Raw genomic sequence first — 22,652 nt, 5'->3', positions numbered from 1 at the left:
TCAGGGGAAGAAACAACCCTACAGTTTTCCTTTTAAGTAGTTGGCAGAACTCAAACGACATTATTTTCAAGCTTCTTCAAAACAGATCTTACAAATCTTTCTAGTAAAGGAGCATTGTAATTGAATAAAATATTTTGTAGGTGATGAAGAACACTAATCTATGAAAAGAATAATCTTTTCATATTAAAACTAGATTGCAATATCCAGTCCAGAAACTGAAGTTTTGTGTTCTTAAATTCTAGGCAAGTGCAGAGTCAAGTCCACAGTCTCCATATCCACATACACACAATACAGAAGGGGACAGCTCTTTCTTCTTCCACTGTATTTAATTCAGCATTAAAATAAATGCTAAAAAAATAACATTTAGAAGAATAAAAAAAGGGAACTTCTGCCATAACAGAAAAGTAGGGGAACAAACTCAAGATAACTGCAAAGCAAGCATTATAAGAATCCCAATCTCCCATCATCACACATTCACTGTACAGAACCTCTGTCCATCCTATGGTTGGTTTTCACAACACAGCACAAAATTAATTGTGCAATAGTAGGTCTGAAAACCTGACAGGTAATCTTTTAATTTCTACACTTCATGGTCATAATGATTACTGCTTAAAACTCTTACCAAACAACTACATTATTTACAAGCAGCACAAAGTTCACTTTAAGTTGTCCTCTTAAAGTGTTCAGCAGAATGATGCAGAAAGTTCAGGAATCTACATTCATATTGATTTCTGTACTGGCTCATATTCCAAAATGGTTTTGTTTGGTGTTGATTTTTTGGTTTGGTTTTGGGATTGCTTTTTGTTTTCGTTTTGGTTTGAGGTTTTTGGTGGTATTTTTTTTACAATATTTTAGGATACAAGTCTTTTTTTATATTTCAAAGCCTAAGAAATTAAGCGCAGTGAGAATAACAATATCTTTCGCTAACCTTATTAGGTTTTTTTTCCCCACACTCACACAAAAAAACCTACTTCAACTGTTATGCAATAATATTACTCTTCTTTTTCAAACACAGGTAAAACAAGTTTCCTAATGGAATCTGACAGAACTGGCCAGGCATGCTATTTAAAGGTAATACTATTTGAAGGCAGGTTACCTTATCTGACAGGGCTAGGGAAAAAACCCTCTACAGTAACCTGTCTGGGCAATAGATCCCAAGGGATTTCCCCTCATCCAAGTCAACTTCATGCAAAGACAGTCATAAAGTAGCCAACTGAGATGCAAAGTAAGCCAATACTAAATACGCTCAAGTTATCCTTCTGCCTTGAAAGGCTGGAAATGGGTATCACAGATATTATTTTTCAGTGCTAGGTTGTCTCCAAAATAGAAGGAACTCAGAAATCCTTTTTCCTTATAACTACAAGACAAACAACAAGAGTCACAGAAGAATGGGACATTCCTTCCAGTTAGGATAACTTGGCTAAATAATCTTACCAATTAAACAACTAAATGCAGTCATGAGTTTCTGAAACTGGTGTAGCATAAGATCATAAAAAAGAATGAAATAAACTTTGTTCAATGATCAGGTAGACTATTGAATCAATATTCACTTCTGATTTTCTCTATTGACTTCCTGGGTAAACTTTCATTACAGAATTTGAGTTTGGCTCTCACATCCTCTTTCCATCTTAATGAAACTGACAGCTCTCTAGAAAAGAATTTGCTTATGTTCTTGTGTCTCTGCAGTGCTTAGCAAAGCCTAGCTCTGATTTACGGTACATGACAAATATGCTACAGTTTTTATGCATTTGTTTCCTAAACCTAGACAGGTTTATTTTATTGACCTTTCTTTGCCCACAGGGCATTAGTAAAACAGTAAGAGCTTAGAACTTTCTATTATATTACAACTTCTGTTATATATAAATTTACTGTTTGTATTAGAACAGCAAACCCATTCAACACTTTTTAGTGACTGATATGACAAATGAACAGTTATATAAAAAATAAATATACATATATAAACAAATAATAATTATAGCCTTTACATTCTAATCACAAATGAGAAGAAATAATTATGGGGGAAGAACTGAATTTATTGCGAACTTTTATTCTCAGGCTTTTTTCTTTCTTTCTTCAGGTGGTAGATATTTCTGCCTCTTATATAAAATTTCAGCCTGTATATCACGGTTCTGACACTATCTCTGTCTTCCAGGAAAACAAAACCAGATTTTATTGCTAGTGTTGAACATCGTACACTCCTTCAAATGAAAACCTAACCTGGGTGTTTGTGTTAAAACCAAAAGAATCAAGAGAAATGGATCACTTTTTCCATGTTACTGTTCAAAAGTTAAGTACAAAACATTCTTTCCATAACGAATGAGTCATACGTCACAATATCTTAGGGGTTAAAAAATTGTTTGTACTGGATACCTGATTTGCTCTTACAAATAGACTCTCCTGGAAAGACAACTTTTGTCAAAATAACTGCAAATGTAGCAGGACATCTGTAAGTACCGACATTTTAGCCATCATAATATCTCGAGTACTGTACCAGGGGATGGAGGAAGCAAAGAAAAGAATTAAAAAAAAAAAAAAAAAAAAAAAAACACCACCTAAAAAAATTTATAAAGTCAGTGATTCTCAAGTGAAGGCTCAGTGGCCTGTGCTCATCACCCAACTGAACAAAATATAGTGGATTACTGTGTTCCATAAATGGTAGCATATAACTACATGAAACATTACTTGGAAAAGCCAAAGCTTGCTGGCTTGATCTAGAAGCAGTTTCCAGGTTATGTCTTATATACACATAATTCAGATAAGTATTGCTACATACCTGCCAGAATTTATGTTAAGCAACTTCTCTTCTTTGGCATTTTACATGAATGCAAGTTAAATTTCCAACCAGAGTTAATTGAAATCATTATGTTGTCAAGATATTTCATAATATTAACATTGGATTGATAGTCTTTTCACATAACTATTTCAAAGTACTTCTCTAAAGAAATGCTTTGCAATTTACTATGTTAATTAAAACATTACCAGAGCTATTGATTTTAAAGAAAAATTTTGACACTAGTATAATGCTTTCCTTATAAAATGTATCACCTTTTCCAGAAGACTGGCTTAACCTGGCTAAATATGGTGGGCTCTAGCACAGTAGGACAAGAAAAAACCCTGTAATTTTCATTTTTCTTTTCCAACTACCATAAATTAAGCTGAAATATTCCTCCCATGCAATAAAGTCGTTTTACTTCTAACTGCTGTCTCTATTCAGTGAAATACTATGAGACATCATTGCTGCAATGGTCAAATTAAAAACACTGCTCTGTGCAATTAAAAAAACCAAAATATTTTGAGGAAAGGAAAAAAAAAAAACCCAAGCGTTAAGCTTTGCATTATAATTTCCCTTGACTTTGCTTTATTAGACAGCAGCATGAAAGTCTACATGGCTGCATTAAAACATTCTCTGGAAAAATCTTATCTATAGACCAATAGATAATGTCATACAGTAATAGGAAAGTAGCCATGATTTCACACAACTTGCTGTTTTTAACAGTTCTCATAGAACACTGAATCTGTCAACAAACCTAGTAATTTTTTTTTTCATTTAAATTGCAAGAATAAAATTCACCTTTGCTTATTTATTATCAAATATTGATTTATCTACGGTGCATTAAAGGAAATCAGCACGGCAGTAATGTCCTTAAAAAAAGTAAAAAAAAAAAAATCAAGGGCTCCAATTCTGCATTTAAAGCAGGTATCTTTGCCTCACTGTAGTGCAAATGAGCAAGTACTGTTTCAAAAGGCTAACAAAACAACTAACCAGATCTAATCCATACACTTAAAACCTACGCATACAGTTTAAGTAACCGAATATTACGGCTAATCCCTGCTCCCACTGGAATCAGAAGAAGATACACACAATCATGAGGTTGTGTTTCCTTTGCTGTCTTTTGAGAGTATACTTACTGAAGTACAATGTATAGATACTTGTGTTCTTGGGAATAACTATCACACGGATGGATTTCTGTATGAGCAGGGGTGTAAATTTAACAGACCTTCCGTTCAGCAGGAAGTGCACTATTAGACAACTGTATCAGAAATTAAATTTTGCTGAAACTTACTGGTTCACATTTTCTTCCTACAAAAATGGGAAAAGAAACAGTTCACTACTTATTTCATAGAATTTTACCAAGGAAAAAAATGGCAAGGCTTCCATAGTGGGAACAATTCAGGCTTAGGAATGAAAATGTAATTCTCTAGTAAAACACATAAGAAAAGACCTCACTGAAAAGTCTAAAAGTTTTTACTAAAATTTCCAGCATCAGTTTTCTACCTTGAAGCTCACAGAGTCAGACTGCAAGCAAGAGCACAGTATCCCCACACTGAAAAACTGTCTAGAAAACTGCAAGTGCTATAGAGAACCATATAAAAACCAGAATGTCCCCAAATATATAAGAACCTGCTTCAGTCAGATTTTTCCTCAAACTGTAACTGTCTCTACCACTAAGTATCAATTTTATGTTCATATCTGGTCCTGCCAAGGGAAAGGCTTGACCGGAGTTTGGACAGAATTTCATTTCTATTCAACAGCATCTGACCTTGAGCCTAGAAATTCCCTAGAGGATTGTGGCAGGTGAGTTTTTCTGCTTCATTTTAATTCTAAAGCCTATTCATCTTCCTATAAGAAAAATACACCCATAATTAGATTTACATTACCAATAGGCCTGCACGTGTATCCTCTTTAAATTTCTTGTAGGAAGACAGGTGTCCCCAGATCTGATAAAGTTTCATTTGGCTCTCTGACAGGAACATGCTCTTCCAAATACGTTATTTTCATCCTCAAATATAGCCATCTATATCTGTCCTCAGTTAAACCAGTGTAAATATGGATTGACTGAGCTAACTTCAATTAAATTACATAGTTAAGTACAGGACCAAAACGTGACCCAGAAGCTAGAAATTAATTTAACTTTGAGTTTCAATATGCTTTCAGTCTTACATTTCCTTAGATTTTCCTCTGAACTCTTTTTTAGCATTTTCAAGAAGAATCACACCACGTATTTTTGAACCAAACCAGTAAGCAGGGGAAGGTAACTCAAATAACACACTTGTCAACACTTCTGTCAGCTAATTTATGGTTTTTAGACATTTTTGGCATTGCAAGCAAATAAAGACACGTATTTTGTTTTTACAAAACTTGAAAGCTTAACTGCTTATCACAGCAGACATACTCCTGTCAACTTTTTCTATATGGAGACTTTAAAATTCAACTAATTTACCTTTCCTCTAGTCTAAAAAGTAGAAAACATCCAAACACAGACCAAAGAAATAGTTAATAATACTTTGCAACTAGTACAAGAGGTAGAAGTACGAATCATATGCATTCATATTTAATGAATGTTTCCCAGGTGAAGCTAAATTCTTTACAGCCAGTTATTCATTTTTGTAATGTTAAGCCACCTTTTCACATATCTCATGCCAAAACTAATCCAGCATAAAAGACCAGAAAACAGGTTCAGGAGGTACTAACTATTTTCCTTTAATGCCTGAACCAGAATTCTTGGACATAATGCTATACTCTGTTAGAGAAATCAAAGGACTTTGTATCATCCACAAGAAAAAACTGCAGAAAATGTACTATATTAGGAAATAACAGGCATGTACACAGCTCTCTGAAAGTGCAAGAAGCAAAGGTGCACTGGTTTCTTTTAACTTGAGAGATGAAAGCAAGGCACAGTTTCTCAAAATACACCTTTTATTGTTTGTTTCAACTTAAGGGTAAAGCATGAGAGATTATAGTGCATTTCAAACTAACAATCTCTCATCTGAAGTAGAATCCTTGAAATGACCATTGAAATCTGGTACAGTCTGACACACTCAATACAAAAAGAAAATATGGTCAAGATTAGAGAAGGACCAAGCATTTTCAATGTTTAAGAATAAACCTGCTGAACTGATAACAAAAAGCATTGTCTCTCATTTACAATAAATGGTATGATGAACCAGCAGATAATTAGTAGTTCATCTTACAGTATTCAAGTTGCATGAGGTGCTATCACATCAAAAACAACAAAACAGCACATTTTAATTTAGTATCAAGTGAACTGGTTGAAATATTCATTAAGAGTAACGTGAAAATCTAGAGAAATATGGTACCATTAGTTCCAACCTTCAGAGTTTCCATCACATAAACTCAAGGCTTTGCAAATACCTAGCAAAATTCTCCCTGCAGAGTATTTTACTGGTAACTACATATTAAATCCCCATAAACTTCATGCTGCCATTATTTGCTGACAAGAGGTTGGGAGTCTTAAAATTTAAATCCAACAACATCAAATGGTGATGCCTAATTTAAAGCAAAGGATCACTTAATAACAAAAAAACCAAAACCCAAAATAAACAAACCAACCCAAATGCACCAAACAAAACTTAAAACTGTTTCTTCTATGCTTTCTGTATTACTTACAAAAACAATGGACCTTCCTATATAAACACCTAAATAATATTAAAATGCCAATACTCATGCCAAGTCAGAAGTTGCTGCAATATTAAAACTTATTTAAAACAAAATGGGAAAGAGGATTCCTACGTACTCCTCACTGTACCTGTAAATGAAACCTAATAGCAGATAATAAAGCTGTTTTCAATTAGCATGCTAATTATGGAAGTGTAACAAAAATGAAGATTTTTCAAGCTTTTTCATATATTCCTATTCCTTGAACAATCAACATGACAAGTAGAGATTTCATTACAAGTGCAAGCATCTGACATCAATATTCTTAGCTACAGGAGGTAAGACAAGGCCCAAATCTCTCTCAATTTAATGCTTACTTTGTGGCAAACTATAAGTTTTCAAGCTTCATCTTATCCTTATTCATGTAATTCCATACCACTGAATTAACTCATGATTAATTCTCAACTAGTCATACAATTTAAGTTTTATAAAACCAGATTTAACTTGTTTAAATTTTTTTTTACTACAAGATACATTCTCTAAGGGAAATAAAAGATCTCACACACGCAGGCTTTTCATTTGGAGAAATAAAACAGTGGGTTTGGATATGCAATAGAACTGCATCATTAAAAAACTAGTCTTTCATATCAAGAGCCATCAGCTATAAAGAGACCATGAGCAACTGGTGTTGATGCCCAGGGCTTTTTCCAAAAGAGAATACATAATAAGTCTAATGGACTGAATGGCAAGGAAAAATTCAGATTGTTTATCTGTCTGCACCTATCAGGCCCGAAAGAGGTTTTAAAAAAAGCAGAATTGCAAAACAAGAACACTAAAGAGCCTGTATAGCAAAAAATATTTTTATACATGAGTATCTTCAAATACACAATATAGAAGTAAAAATAATTCATGTATAGGTATACAAAATTTATATAAAGAGGATATATGCATTTCATAATACTAGATTGATTTAACTATATAGGACAGAAATGTATTTTGGACCACAAAACGTGTAGTGGGAAAGAAGAAGAAAAACAATCCCTAAATAATTAAATTTCTGGTTTCACTACTTTTTAAAAGCTGTTTTCAATGCTTTTTACAAGCACGGGAAATTAATTTGAATCACAGCTTGCACAGAAAGAAAGGAGGAATACCAAGTTCAGTTACATATTCAAACTCATGCAAGGTACTGTTATACCTGAGAACAGAAAACATGTCAAACTTCCAGCCACGTGCTGCAGCTAGTGAATTCACACTGCTCCCATTATTTTTGAAGAGTGACAAAAAATGCTTAGGAAATTAAAAGTTACTGTTATGGACCTCTAGCTGATACTTAAAAGAGAGAAGAATTTTCTGCCCAACTAACTCCTCCAAAAGCTTTAAGTCAGTGGCTGACAACCTTTTCCAGTCTGGAACAAATACCAAACAGCAACAGTAAACCTATCATCTGTTGACCTGATTTTCTTAGTTACTTTTCATGGCCTTCGACAACAGCAAACTGAAAACCATCAACTTATCAAAATAACTTTGTAATATTAACCGAGAGAAAACAAAGCAAATCTGAAAATGTAATCTGTAGGGAAACTACTGCAACATTTTTTTACACTTTGATATAAAAATACCTACAGGTTTCTCCAGTATCTTTCTGTTAGCATGATATGCAAGCCTTTCATGTTCTACATGCTGATTTATGTTGCTGTTTTGTAGTAAGGAAAAAACTCCTGAATCACATCTACTTCATTATTTTTGATATTCTTTTAAAATCCTCTTAAGTAAAGCAGAAAAGGGCTTTAAAATCTTGTCTTTCAATGAATGTGCAGCTTGATCACATTCATTGAAACAAATCAGACATAAGCACCAATGACAAAATTTTCCCTGGCCATGGTTGAGAACAAAAAAAAACAAACCTGCAGCCTTGAAAAAAATAAATCTGAGCAAGCTACTGTAATATTCAAGAAATATCCTGCTGAATTTCTTAGAGCAGAATGTAAAATTCTCCAATTTAGCTAAAACAACAGAATTGACTGGTCCAGGTTCTGCTTACAGATGCATGGGTGCTAAACTCTAGCATGGAAAAGAAATGGCAGCATGGAACACTGTCCGGACAGCCTAATGACACTCACAGCACACACAGATCAAATGCCAACTGCCACATGCCACACTCTGTGGATTCTTCTAATTCAAAATTCTCTAAGTTTAAATTCAACCCCACAGCACTTGGGTTGGCTAGATTTAAAAATCCAAAACAAGGCAGCCAAATACTGACTTTCTTTTCATAAGGAACAGATTAAAAAAAGAAGGAAAAAAATTTAAAATTAAACAGGTCACAGGGATGTTGCAAACATTTTACATTATCACTAAACTGCTGACAATATACTCATAATTGTTACCAAGATAAATAGCTGTACTTTCTCCAGGGACATTCAGCACCTTCAGAATACATGTTATCGGATTAAATATAACGGCTGACAATAACCAAGAGCTTAGTATTCTGCAGCAGGCTCATGACAGTATCCCATTTTGTGTATCACAACAATCAGATGGCTCACTAAAATCTACTCATCTCTACTGAAGTAATTTTTGCGAGATTTTACCCTGACAGGCACAAACTGATGTTTTTAACAGTATGTAGGAGTTACATGTTTTTCAATGAGGGGACCGTGGGCATCTGACAGAACTGGATGGCTTAGTTTGCATGCAGTCTACACAAAGCAGGATCAGATTCCACATTTCACTTTTAGTTCCCAAGTGGTATCCCCATTCTAAGCACTAACAAGTACACTGTGTTTGAAATAATTTTTTCTTAAGTTTGGACCAGAAATAGAGGAAGAATCAGATTATCTTTCCCTTCCCATTCTATATTTACCCTGCCTCAGTTAAGTCAGTTTTGTGACCCCCTATTCACAGTCACAGTTAGTGTTTCCATAGCTCATCAGAAGGCATGGAATCACACTGCAGAAATCGCCTTTTCACCCACCTATCCTAGATAGCTATGATGAATAGAACCAGTCTTCACTAGACTGAAAGAGCCACCAGAGCTGTTTCAAACTTCTGAAGAGTCCTGTCTCTTTCCCTTTTTCTCTCGCCTTCCCCACTCAAAGTATTTCTCTTAGCTTTATCCCAAGATGAAGTAAAGCGTCTGCAGGATGAAGACTCTCACTAGGAAGGAGAAGCAGGATCATTTGAGCAGACAAGGAAGTTTCTCCCTTAAACTCATGGCATTTTGCTGTGCACTTATGGAAGGTCCTGAGAGCTTCCAGCTTCTAGAAGAAACACATGAACAGGCAGTTAATAGTCCCTGATTTTTAGTTCTAATTGAAAACTTCTCCATCCTAGTTTCTACCATTAGGTTACCTTCTCCCTTTTCAGAAAGACAAGTGTAGTGTTTACTACTACTTCAGATTAAACCAAGCCTTCCAAATCTTACCAATACAGACATCAGACTTCACAGGGAAAGTGGGACTTTCAGCAGCTTTAGTAGTAAGCTTTGAAGTTGTCTCTGCTGCAGCATTTGAAGCTGAAACAAAGCATTAATTAAAGCAGAGAGGAATCTCCTGTGCCAAAGCAATGCACATTTAAGGAGCCACATAAAACTACTGAAGCCAGGAGGAATATGCTGAGAACACTCCTCAAGAAACCTGCGAATATCCAAGTAAATACCTAATAGTTTAAAAAAGAAAAAAAATATTTAAGAAGGGAAAAGAAATTGATTTTGATAGGCAATATTCTGTGTGAAAATTCTGCTGAAAACCAAAATGAAGATTTTTCGTTTTACTGCAAGCTTAGTAATTTGTTCCATTTACCCCACACCTCAGAACAAATCATCGATGGCAGAGCTGTACAAAAACATACGCAGAACTATCTTCAAAAATATTCATTATCACATCAGTGTTTTGATTACAAGCACAATTTTTTCAAATACACTAAACGCAAAGAGAAAAAAGAAAACCATAAAAACCCCAGTATTACCAACTGCATCATCAGAGCAGCCCTTCACATGGGAACTGCACAAATGCCTTAGGGGAAGCCATCTGTCTCCTCTAGTGAGCTTTGTACATATGCAAAGTTGTGCTCGTATCTTTTGTTCAATACCTAACTATTGTCACTGGCCCATAGGTGGAAGGTAAATTTCACATTCTTACCATGAGGATCAACACAGAGTTATCAGAAGGAACAGTTTTGTATTTACACACTTCCATTCTAGATGTATGCAAGAAAGAAGTAGCTAAGACTTTTCCTTACTTATGTCTGATATACATACACAGTGATACAGGTTATTAAGAGTGATAAAGTCGTACAACAATTTCTCAACAAAGAAGACTTCTATAACAGAAGTTTACCTAAACAAGCTTTGCCATCTGAATAGCAACCATGTTCTTGACTTTCTCCAGATAATCACACCATTCAAAACCTGATACATTATTTTAACATGTGCTTGCTTTTCTTCATTTTAATGACAGAATGCCACAGACACCTTAATTTAGACAAGAAAGGAAGTGGTAGTCGCAAAAAATATTAGCAGAAGGTATTTATTACCACTGTAGAAAAAGCCTCATGCTTTTAAATACTGTTAGAATGGTTTCTGCAAGCATGGTCCTCTATCTAGAGGTCACAGAAGTCACTGCAGCACAGCCCAAAGTTGAAGACAACTTTACAGTGGGTAACTTCCATAGCAGCAGCTATAAACTGACTAAAAATACGGTAGACTAGGCTACAGTGAGATGTGGCTTACAAAGAGAAGGCTTATCACAATTAGGAATTTTAATTAAGATAAATTGCAGATGTGATGTATACACTAATTTTCTATTTCTCTACCTTCTAAGCTAAGAATTCAAATGCAATGTTTCAAGTCCAGTTCTGAGTATATTTGTCATTTCTTTATATGTACTGTTTATTCTTTTCTTGATTTGATTTTACCATTTATATGTACCTTATGCTAACCTAACCCATTCTTCACATACCAGTACTTAAAACTGGTAAAATTGAGTAGAAAAAAATACTGTTTATGTTTGATTAGCCATATAATTCATGAACAACGTTACAGAAAAGAAAGTTTAAGATTAGCATATATTAATCACAGCATATGCTGAATTTGAAGGGCTGGATCAGGATCATTGTGTCCAACTCCTGGCCCTGCACAGGACACCCCAAGAACCACCATGTCCCTAAGAGCATTGTCCAAAATATCCTAAGTAAAAAAAGTACTAAAAGCAAGCTGGTAGTGAAAGAACTTAAATCATCTGCCTTTATTCCCATATTAAAGTGTCATAGCTGATAAAAAAATTGTCTTCTTGGTCACCTTCATCTCATATGGGGAAGTTAGCATGCTCTCATTTTTATTTAGTTTTATCAGTACATTATTTCTTTAAGATCCACTGAAATTATAACAGTTTCCCAAAAATAGTAGGTGCAGTGACAATCACAAATGCTACATCTACATGTAGTACTTACATGCAAAATATAATAATTTTGTTTTAAAAACGTATGTGCAATAGAAGAACTTTCCCACAAGACTGCGGGCAGAAGCCCACCCTTTGATCCAAAGCAAAAAAGCCTGCAAAAAAAAAAAAAAAAAAACAACCCTGGCTACTGTCAATAATAAATAAATATTCAGAAAATGCATAACTGGAACTTAAAACTAGCTACAGTTACCATAGAAACGAACAAGACTTACTCAACACTTCCTACTCTATTCCATTATCGTTATCTCATGAACTTAAATGGAGAACATTGTTCCTATTCCTATGGAAACCCTGGAAATAGCCCACATCATTGTCACAGACTAAGGCAATCTTGAACTCATCTCTTGGATTCATTTATGTGCCACCAAGGCCTGTGAAAGATTAAAAATAACTAAATACAGTTCATTTCTCAATAGAGAAGAGCAGAATCTAAACTATTTCCTAGGAACAGGAGGTAGGTAAGTACCAAACCTTGACAAGCAGTTCCTAACCTATGTACACCTGCAAGGATCAGATCTGTGGAGCTACACTGACACACTGCAAGATACATTCTCAGCAGTTTGGGCACTGTCTTTATACAAATGCCCTTACGCAGGAAGACTCTGCCCTTCCATCCTTATGCCACTTCTCTTCCTTGTTGACCAGAATGAGGAAAAGGGAATCAAACAAAACCACACCACCCAACCACCCATACCACTCAAGGCATGGAACTTCCTGTGCCTTCCTGCCTGTGCAGTCAGATCTGGAAGCTGAGAAGGACTTTCCCCTTCTCCTCTAAGTTCAGAAACCTAGACCACAGCTAAAGTGAAAATATGGCACTATTTATTTTTGCCTGACTAGCAGATTCTATAGGTCACACCAAACTCTGCTTAACTATCTAAGAAAAACTGCAATATCAGAGCCAATAGACTGCAAAACACATTCTTTTATCAAAGAATGCATGTGCTTCTCTGCTGAAAAACTAATGTCAGATTTAGACTTCTAAAAGGCTTGGAATATTATGAGTATGAAAGACTAAATCACTGAAGAATACATTCAATTTCTATTGTCTAGTCAATTAATACATTTTATTCTACATTAACTCCTATTCAGGTTAACTGCATCCTCAGGATATTACATGCTCAGAAAAAAAAAAAAGTTAGTTTCACAAGAAGATTGGTTAACAAGACATTTCCAGGATGAGAGGGTTCAAACTGAAAGAAAAGGAAAGAAGTAAATTTATGAGAGCTTTGCTTATCCTTGAGAAAACTTATTAAACTTTATATTTGAATTCTGAGATACTCATACTCATGTTTGCTCAAGGTTTCTCTTCCTGCTTTGAAAATCTAGTGAAATAGCTGATATTGTCAAGAACACTGTCAAAAAATGTATATGTATACCAAATGCTCCTGCTTCTCCAACTTCTTATCTGTCAAATATCGAATTATCCTATTCTCATTAAAGTAATGAGACAACAGTCACTGAATTTGGAAACATGGAGAAACCCCACATAATTTCTGTACTGTTAAATTTCACTTTGGCTGCTAGACAACTATTACTTATCACAAGAGGTTGTGGGTACTTTTCCCTGTCAACGTTAAAAGAGTTTGAGTCCTCTCCTTCAGGAGAAAAAAATTTAAAAGCAAATAAAAAGCAGCAAGAACAAATGTAGTTGTGAAAAATATTGGAAAAAAATAAAACACACAAGCAAACTAAACCAAAAAGCATATAAAATACCTACATATTTTTCCCAGGAAAATTTACTATACATACTTATATAAGTAAAGATCCACTGGTTTCCCCTGAATGACTAGTGAGACCCCCTACCATTTTTAACAGTTCATCAGAAGTCCAGTCAAGGGTCTAAAGCTTTCCATAGATTGAGCTGTGTCAAATTCAACGAGATACATATGACTTTCTTCTGTATATGAAACACTCCATCTAATTAAGGAAATATTTTTCTTCTTACTCAAATTATATAATTTCAGAAAGCAAAATCAGTTCACAAATATGTTTAATTTCCTACATCTTGAGATTAATTATGAATGTGTCTGATTCTTCTCTGAGAAACCCACCTCAGGAATCTGATACTTCATCATCTACAGCATCTTATAGCACTTTAAAGTAAATCAGTATTTCCCTGAACAGATTTTAAGTAAACTGTTACGTTTTACTGTTATTTATATTTATGCCATTCAACATTAAATGCAAACAGAACTGCACAGGTTCATTTATGTATTCTTAAATCATGTGCTTATGCAATTTAACATGGACACATTTTTAAACCATATGTCAAATTCACATCTACATTATTTAAGGGCAAAAATCACATTTTCAAAGGTGGTTGTCACCAAGAAAGTTAGGTTCAAACCTAAAGTATGAGGAAAAAAGGATATTCTGACCACACAGCTGTAGGCACCATGACTAGACAGCTGCACTACTTCAAAAAACAAAAACAGTTTCTAACTGAAGGACATTCCAGATCACCTTATACAAATCTCTTCCTCCAAAGCCTGCCCTTCAGATGAAATTGGGTAGTGTGAATATTTCTTTGTGCCTAAACCACTTCTGAAACGTCAGAAATAGAATTTAGCTGCTAAAGCAGTAAGAAGTCTATTTCTATTTCAGTACTTCATCTTTACTATATTCACATAAACTACTGAAACAAATGCAGTATTAGTACAATTCCATGCACATGCCACTTTTACATCTCTTATAGACAAAAATTATAGGCTAGGAGACACTCAGCTGACATAATGATAAAGCAAGTGATGGCCAAATGCTTTGAAAAGTCAATGGTTTAACTATTTAACATCTCCAATTCTTGTTTCGCATGATGCTCCCGACAACAACAAACAAGGTTTTAATTTCCCCTGTTTGTTTAGTCTTTAGATGTAATTCTCCCTCCAATGAATTGAACAGGGCAGGAGGAGATTACAAATATGGTTGGGTTCTTTCACCTTTCATTTCAGGTACAGAACTCTTCCTTCCCTCTCAACCACCAATGAATTAAACATTTTTAAAACTAATGTGGAGGGGAATCGTCTCTATTGAAGACTTCAGTGCTTGTCTCTGAATGGATTAAATCATTTCACTAATTGTCTCCAATGACCCAAACCATGAAAAACAAGTAACACCCCTTACTTTCCAGCAGATGCACCAAAACACATGATTTTGTAAATTATTTTGCAAAAAAAGTATCTTCTGACTAAAAAAAAGTTTTCAACTAGTTCTGTGGCTACAATGTTGCCTAAGGCCTTCAAGTCTGCATCTGTTATACAAATAGAAACGTTTGATTTCACTAGAGAATTGTACAAATGGTCCAATGTCAATGTAAATGTCCAATTTTGTACTACACTATGAAGCTATAACCTTTAAACATGTATGTTGTGTTGGCCTTTATTTTCTTCACCTGTGAGTAGCCATAACATTTAAATATTAAAGAGGTAGTTATAGGAGCACTTGCTATTTAAATATTTGTTTCAATATTCACAAAGCACCTGGACAAACTGATATGATAAATTAGAAAGCTGTTTTATAAGGTTACTACGGAAGAAACAAAAGCTAGATCAGACATGGCAAAGATATGGTGATAGACTCCAGCAGAGAAAGTTCCAAAACGTAGCCCTTTTAGATTTCACAAATAGCACTTGACAGTCCACTAAGATTTATTGTGAAGAAAATGACTTTCCAGGTAAAAATAACAATGGGAGCTTTTTCCATGCACAGAAAACACAAATAAGCTTCTACTTCACACTGATGTGTGTTTCACACTGTGCTAACTTGTCTCCTTCACTTGCCAAATAAACCCCGGCAGCAGTTCCACAACAGCCTTCAGGTGCTCACGCTGAACTGAAGTTCAATTGTAACTCTTTTCCAAAGTCCATTTTCATTGGACTGCTTTTTAAGCATTTTTTGTAAACACTGGATATATAAGATTGATTTTAATTTAAACTCTCACAGGGTAAAAGTGTACTATAATTTCTTAAGTCAGATATCTCGTAGAATTTTGATTTCATAAATTTGAAACCACCAGTTCTTTCTTCTTCAGGGGAAAAAAAAATTGCACTTCAATTCAGAAATATAGGAACAGGCTGTATTAAATTAGTCGGAATCCATGAGTAAGTCCTATATTTTCAAAAAATACACTTCAAGATAAATATTAATTTGATTCTACTACATCCTATATCTCAAAAATAATGTCAATATTACCCCCTAGCACAAATGTTCATTGAAGCAGTTAACCTTTATCAAATATTCTCAGAAAGTAAAATTTAAATGAACAGCCAAATGGTCCATTCTGGAAATGGTCCTCCATAAATTATATCCTGTCAATTCAAATACTGAATTTGATGAGTGCTATATTAAAATAAATGCACCTTGTTTTCTAAACTGACCAAAATTAACTAAGAGGTTCCATGCACTGTTACTTATTTCTCAAATCGCCAGTCATATTGATAAACCCAGATGTGCACAATATGTGCTGCTATATCTTGACAAGACTATAAATATATTCTCAGAAATAACCTAACCCAATGACATTGGCCAGCTGGTCCCTTTTAAAATGCAATGGTAAACTCTAAGTACAAATAAAATACCCCAAAGAAATAAATGAAGTCATCAAACAGTGTTGAGTAAGTTCTCCCAGTATATTGAAGTCAAATATATTTTATGTTATGTATATTACATTTTGGTCCCAATTGTTGCTTTCTATCTGTGTTCACATATAGCCCGGTAAAATCAACGCAGGGCAATTTCTGACAGCATAGGTGGGAGCAGAGGACTCTGGGTTTGGGGGATTTCTAGCCTTGATACTTAAATTGGAACTAGAAGCATGACTTTGGGGGTTTTAATGCTGAAGATGGCAGAAAACACACAAAACACCGTTTTTTAAAAGACAGTCACTAAAACACTGTCAGTATTGCAGCTGCACATAGAAAACACATAATGCTAAAAGCAGCAAGGGAACTTTCCAGCTATTGATAAAAGTCAGCAACTAACATAAAAAAAAGTGAAGAAGGTATTTCTAGGAAAAATGATCAAAATAATATGCTCGCAGAATCAAACAATAGAGTGGCAATAAATTCACCCCAACTTTTTCCTGTAAGATACTTGATTGAGAAGTGCAATCTCCCCTCTCTTCCTTCATTCCCTTCCCCTATCCAAATAATTACTCTATAATCCAAAATTGACTTACTGTAAAATACCTCTTAACCAAAATAAACAAAGACCCAAAACCTTTTTCAGTTTAACCCAAACTAGTTACAAAGTTTCACTGGGATTATCTGAAGTTTTAAATGGAATTTAAATCACTTTAGCTTCTATTTTATAAGTATGGGCATTCTAAAAAGAAAACTAATCAAAATGACAAAGGAGACTCTTTCTACTGCAGTGAACTCCACAGAAAACCCTTGCATTTTAATACATGACAAGGCTCTAAAGCAGTGATGTTTAAATAAAGTGAAAAACTACAAATTTTTTTCACTATAAACCACGTATTAATAATACCTGTCTCCCATTTGATACATAGCTGTTCACATGTTTGAAGGATAACAAACCTAATAAAAATATGAAGAGAATATAAAATCATTACTAGTCTATTGAAAAGATCACAAATCTTGTTGTGTACACCCAATTCAATCTTGTCTTGGCTTTACAGTTCTGACCACTCTCTACATTTGCAACATTGGGCTTATTTTTCAAGTTTGCTTCCATTTTTCCAAGCATAATTTTCCTTTCAGATAAAATAGAGGTCTATAGTTTTAACACCTAAGATGAAATTAATAAACTCGCTGTTTGCAGCATAGTTCAAAATCATAGGGCCAGAGTACTGAAACAGGCTGGGGAGTGGTCTGGAAGTCAGTTTTTCTTACTTGCTGTCTCTGCCTCTCTTGCAGTGGGAATTAGTCTGCTATTTTATTTCTAAAAGAGAAAATTGGGATTAACTCAGTGCTGATGCAACAAACCAATCAAAAATCCTCCACTAAAGCTGGGACACAGTGCTTCTTAAAAATGTTCTGCAAAATAAAAACATAGAAAATCATAGAAAACTTACAAGTACTCTGCCAGTTAATGTCTGGGCAGATATCATGACTCCTGCCCAATCCTTCACAGACGTCATCCATCCCACTTCTGCTGCCACATTCTCCTCTTTTTCATCTGTTGGTTTGCAGGCTCCATCTGCCTGTGCATCTCCACCACCATTGATCTTCTGGGCCTCCTGCAAAGTAAGTATTTGGGTTAGTTAATGTTTAGCAATTTGACAGTGAAAGGCAGTATACAGGTAGAACGAGTATATAGCAATGTTATAAAAACCAGAAAATCTGTCGTCCTGGATCTCTGCTAGATGAAATTAAGAACCTACTTGCCCGTATCTCTTTAGAAATAAGAGAAATAGAAATGCTCTATAAGGTACCAAACTATAGAATAAAACTCTCCTTGACGTTACATCTTCAAAACATATACTTGGCACCAAATATGCTGTATGTTCCTTCCTTACAAGCAACATAATTGACAACAGCTCTGTATGCAATTACAGAGTTACATAGAAATGAATTTGTCAGATGTACACTGAAAGACCTTTTGATGTATCAGTTGAAAATAATGCATACTAGGTGTGAACATAATTTATGTTCAATTTACTATCACTAGAATTCATTATCAGAGTAAACCTTCACTGAGGAGGATGTAACAAGACAGCAATTATCAAGTATGAGGGGAACAAAATACATCATAGAGAATCTTCAGGGAGATGCCATGCTATCAGTGAACCTGTGTTTCAATGAAAGTGTTTAATATATCACAGGAATTATTCTGTCAGTAAGTGGCTCTCACAGAATGAAGAGCTAGAAATTAGAGGAGCCTCAGCTGCACCGAGCTCACTGATGAGTCACATGCACTGGAACTCATATCACTCTCTCATGGATGCTGCAGCAAGGATGCCATGCTCTGTAACTGCCTGCTATGTGCTACAGTCATGGGTGCTGCACAAACATCAAGGGAAATGACAGGAGAAGCCAGCATGGATTTTACAGCGCTTAAATCATATCGCATGCAAAGTATCAGACTGTGCCATGAAAATGCTTTTCGTGACAGCATAATACTAATGACTTCCTGACTACTTGACAAGTTATGCTAAACAAGAATAGGAAAGGCAGCAAAATTCAGTGCTGCAGCAAGTACTGAGTACTTGAACTGCACCCATAGATCTGCATTAGTGCTCCAAGCACTCTGCACAGACCAACAGCTTGAAAGATCTTGTTTACAGGTGTCTTGTCTGTAGGCCACTAAGCAGGAAATCAATAACCATTAATCTCCTTTAGGATATCTTTTATACAAGCAAAGATGCTTGATGCTGGTTATATACAGTATATACAGTAGAAATAATACCCTGTGATGGTCAAAGTCCATAGCTGTGAGATGGCCTTGAGAAGACAGCTGGACACTCCCTGAGAGCAGCACTTAACTAATAAAGCAATTTCACTGAATCTGTCAGCAAAGAACAGCAGAACAATGCTAAAATATAATATGGAGACCAACAGTTGTTTATAGAGAATCTCAACACTGCAATTTAATTAGCTAATCACTTTTTTCCTCTGTGAGTTTCCCTCCTAGAAAGCAAGCTCTACGTTCTTAACAGCGATTACAGCACAGTGTGATGCTGCTATATTGATAATAACAAATTATTCAGAGTTACAACAGTAATTCAGTACACTTCCCAAGCAAATAACACAACAGAAGATAAAAATTACTCTGTATTTGCATAACTGGACCTCATTCACTGACAAATTTGGACATAGTGAATCAGATGTTTTGCACTCGGCATTGAAAGACACATCCTGTGCTGCACACACGCAGAGCACAACCTACAGAAATGAGATCATTGCAGAGGACAGCGATGTACGGCACAGCATGAGGCATTTCCAGCAGAGCAACGCTTGGCTGGAGCCAACTGGTGACCCAAAGCATCACAAAGCCATGCAGATCAGTCCCAAAGAAATGCCTCCACCACCATCAGGGTTTCGGTTATAAACCAGGAAAGAGAAAACTAGGCTTTATACTCCAGATCTTGTAACAAGATAAAATACTGAAGCTTAGGCAACCTAGACACGTCTCCAAAGCCTCACTGGTCATAGCCACTGTCCCCAGGGTTTTCCCTGACTCCAATGCCCTCTGTGGCCCAGGACACCACCATTCCAGCCCCACCCAGGGCTCCCACAGCCCTGTCCCATCCAGCCTTGGTGAGCTCACAGCCAGTTCCCCTTGCCAGACCCACAGGCTGCTGTTCCAGGCTGGCCCCAAGAAGGCTCCAGACCAGAGCCCTGTCCCACCACCTCAGCCAGGGCGCTGGGCAGGCCCCTGGCCCACAGGGAGCCCCACAGTGTCCTGACTGCTACAGACTGCTTAAAACACTACACATGCCATTTCTTTCTCTCTTCCCACCAGTTTCTCTGCCTTTTGTAACTGCTAGAGCTTGTCTTTCAGAATGTAAGCTTCACACACCAGATTTTGCTCCATCATCCTCCTCTGCATTGCACAGTGAGCTTTCATACTCTGTACAAGTTTATACTGAGTGAATTAATGTGGTTTTCATAGTAAAGGAGGTGTAATTATCTCTTCCTCTCAGATAAGAAACTGAGGTGGTGATTAGGTGCCTAACTCAGACACTAGAGAAGTCACTGGCAGAATGAAGATGAGACCAGAGTATTTTTTGATCTTTCCACCCAGCAACCCCTGTTTAAAAGTGCACGGATACATACCTTGCTAAAAACACTCACAGCTATAGACCTTGCTACAGAAAGTCACAGAACTACAGATCACTAAAAAAAAAGAGCCAAATGAAAACGTCCATTTTATGTTAGTGAACTTTTAAGTATTAAGGTTAGAAAATTCTTTTATTGTGCAAATTTCTTCCTTACCACCCAATCTTTTTGTCTTTAAATGTGATTGCTCATAAGATATAAAAATAATTTAAAATTTCCTAGCACTCAATGAAATAGTAGGCAATTTACTTAATCGAAGAAGCAAGGTAGCTTTTATATTTTGAAAAGGTTTTTACAACCTATAGTTCTTTTGCTGTATTGTCTCCTGGTTGCCAATAGAACAGAGCAGTAAGACATGACAAACCTATTCAGTATTTGATTCGCTATAGGTATTAAAGTCTGTAATACATTTGAATGGCTGTATTACTGTATTTATACTACTGATTTCACATCTATTAAAATCTCCCACCCATATTATTTCTTAATTAAAATTTAAGTAAAACAGTCATCCCCTGCCAAGTATGATTTGGAACACTCACGATTAGCCTAGCTCTTGACATTATTGTAGCTGTAATTAATATGCAGATTAGTTGCTGTTATGTAATATTTGTATTCAGTTGGGATATTTTATATTTTTCATCTACATGGCTAGCTTTTTATCTTACTTAATTGGCAGTTAAGTATTAGGAAAAGTTTATCCCCAAGTCATTATGCAATTGTGCAGAGATTACTAGAGGAGGTTTGAAAGCTGCTTTTTTTAATATACTGAACACAAAAATTAGTCCTGTTATTAAATGCATAGTCTTGTTCCATTGATATTTCTTCATCTCAAAGCATTGAGTAACCAACACCAATACCTGAAAAAGGTGTTTAAAATAATAACCTGACAGTGACAATAATTGTTTAATTATTTACAAGTTCAGTATTACAAGTAAGGGATCTTTACCCACTCTGCTTACCAGTTTTCATTATTTTAATTACTTGATAACAGAAACATTCAGGTAGATTAAGTGAGAAGCAGTATATTGTGAAATATATTTTTCCTGAACTTAATGACAAAATGAAAGAGAGCATGATGAGAAGGCATGTGCAGGAATCAGTACTCAGTGTTCTACCAGTGGTTTGACACAGACCTGGACCAGAAACTTCAATGGCTTGTCTTCTATTTTCAGCAATAAATATTGATTTTGATTACATTAAGTTCTGGGATTCTTGAACACAGTTACTTTAAGGAAGAAGAATTCAAAAAAGCAAAATTTACCCAAAAACAGTTAACAGTTTTCAAAATGTAGTCCTGCTTGCTTCATTTCACCTCTTAAATTTCTGTACAAACATAGAACCACTGCACAGACACCTCACTCAACTCAGGATAAGACAAAATAAAATCAGAAAGTTATTACGAAGCCTCAAAACACCATCTAAGAATAATCTGGTTTTTTTAAAGACCTAAAAACACAGGACACCGTAAAGACCACCTGGAAAGAACTCTCTGATGTATGGTACTGAAAAAACTTGGCACCCTGCTAAAATATGTTAAAAAACATAGGAAACAGTCAGGTAATGTGAGGGAAAAGAACTGGGTTGAAGTGTGGTGAAACAAAGAAAAGGATTTAATAATCCCATGTATCTAACATGTAACTAGTTGAATATCACACAAAAATCATTAAGTATCACCTGTAATGAGATACACAGCATTGAGTCATACCCACATCACTTAAGAGAAAGTAGTATGGCTCAATTTAAGCAGATGTTTAAAAACAGTAACACCAACGAAGCAAACAGTGTTGGCCTTTCAATTCCATCCTAGATAACATGAGATGAGAAAGGGTCTGTCAGAATGGCAGCTGCTCCTAGTTTAAAGTATGCAGTAGTAATACAACAAAAAAATATGGTTTGGAGCAGTTAGGAAAGGGCTGCTTTAGATAATGATGCCAGCAACTAGCAATTTTATCTCTACTAACTACCCTTCAATTAAGAGCATTGCATTCCTAGACCCTGGCATTTTAAGAAATGTTTTATATCATACCAACAACATTTTCATAATGGCCATTC

At 35.5% G+C, this 22,652-nt stretch overlaps 1 protein-coding gene across 12 annotated transcripts in view; it reads right to left on the bottom strand.

The window, feature by feature from the left end:
* Positions 1–22,652, bottom strand: part of KCNMA1 (potassium calcium-activated channel subfamily M alpha 1) — a 439,539-nt gene that overhangs the window by 301,368 nt on the left and 115,519 nt on the right. For all 12 annotated transcript variants that reach the window (XM_082286462.1, XM_082286463.1, XM_082286461.1 and 9 more), the window contains one exon: positions 17,894–18,058. In XM_082286462.1, coding sequence (XP_082142588.1) covers positions 17,894–18,058 — 165 coding nt within the window. The remainder of the gene's footprint in view (positions 1–17,893; positions 18,059–22,652) is intronic.

Source organism: Coloeus monedula, assembly GCF_965178545.1.
Source record: "Coloeus monedula genome assembly, chromosome: 8".
NCBI classification, from domain to species: Eukaryota; Metazoa; Chordata; class Aves; order Passeriformes; family Corvidae; genus Coloeus; species Coloeus monedula.
Note: the sequence above shows the minus strand (reverse complement) of the source record. Positions and strands in the feature narration are given on the sequence as shown.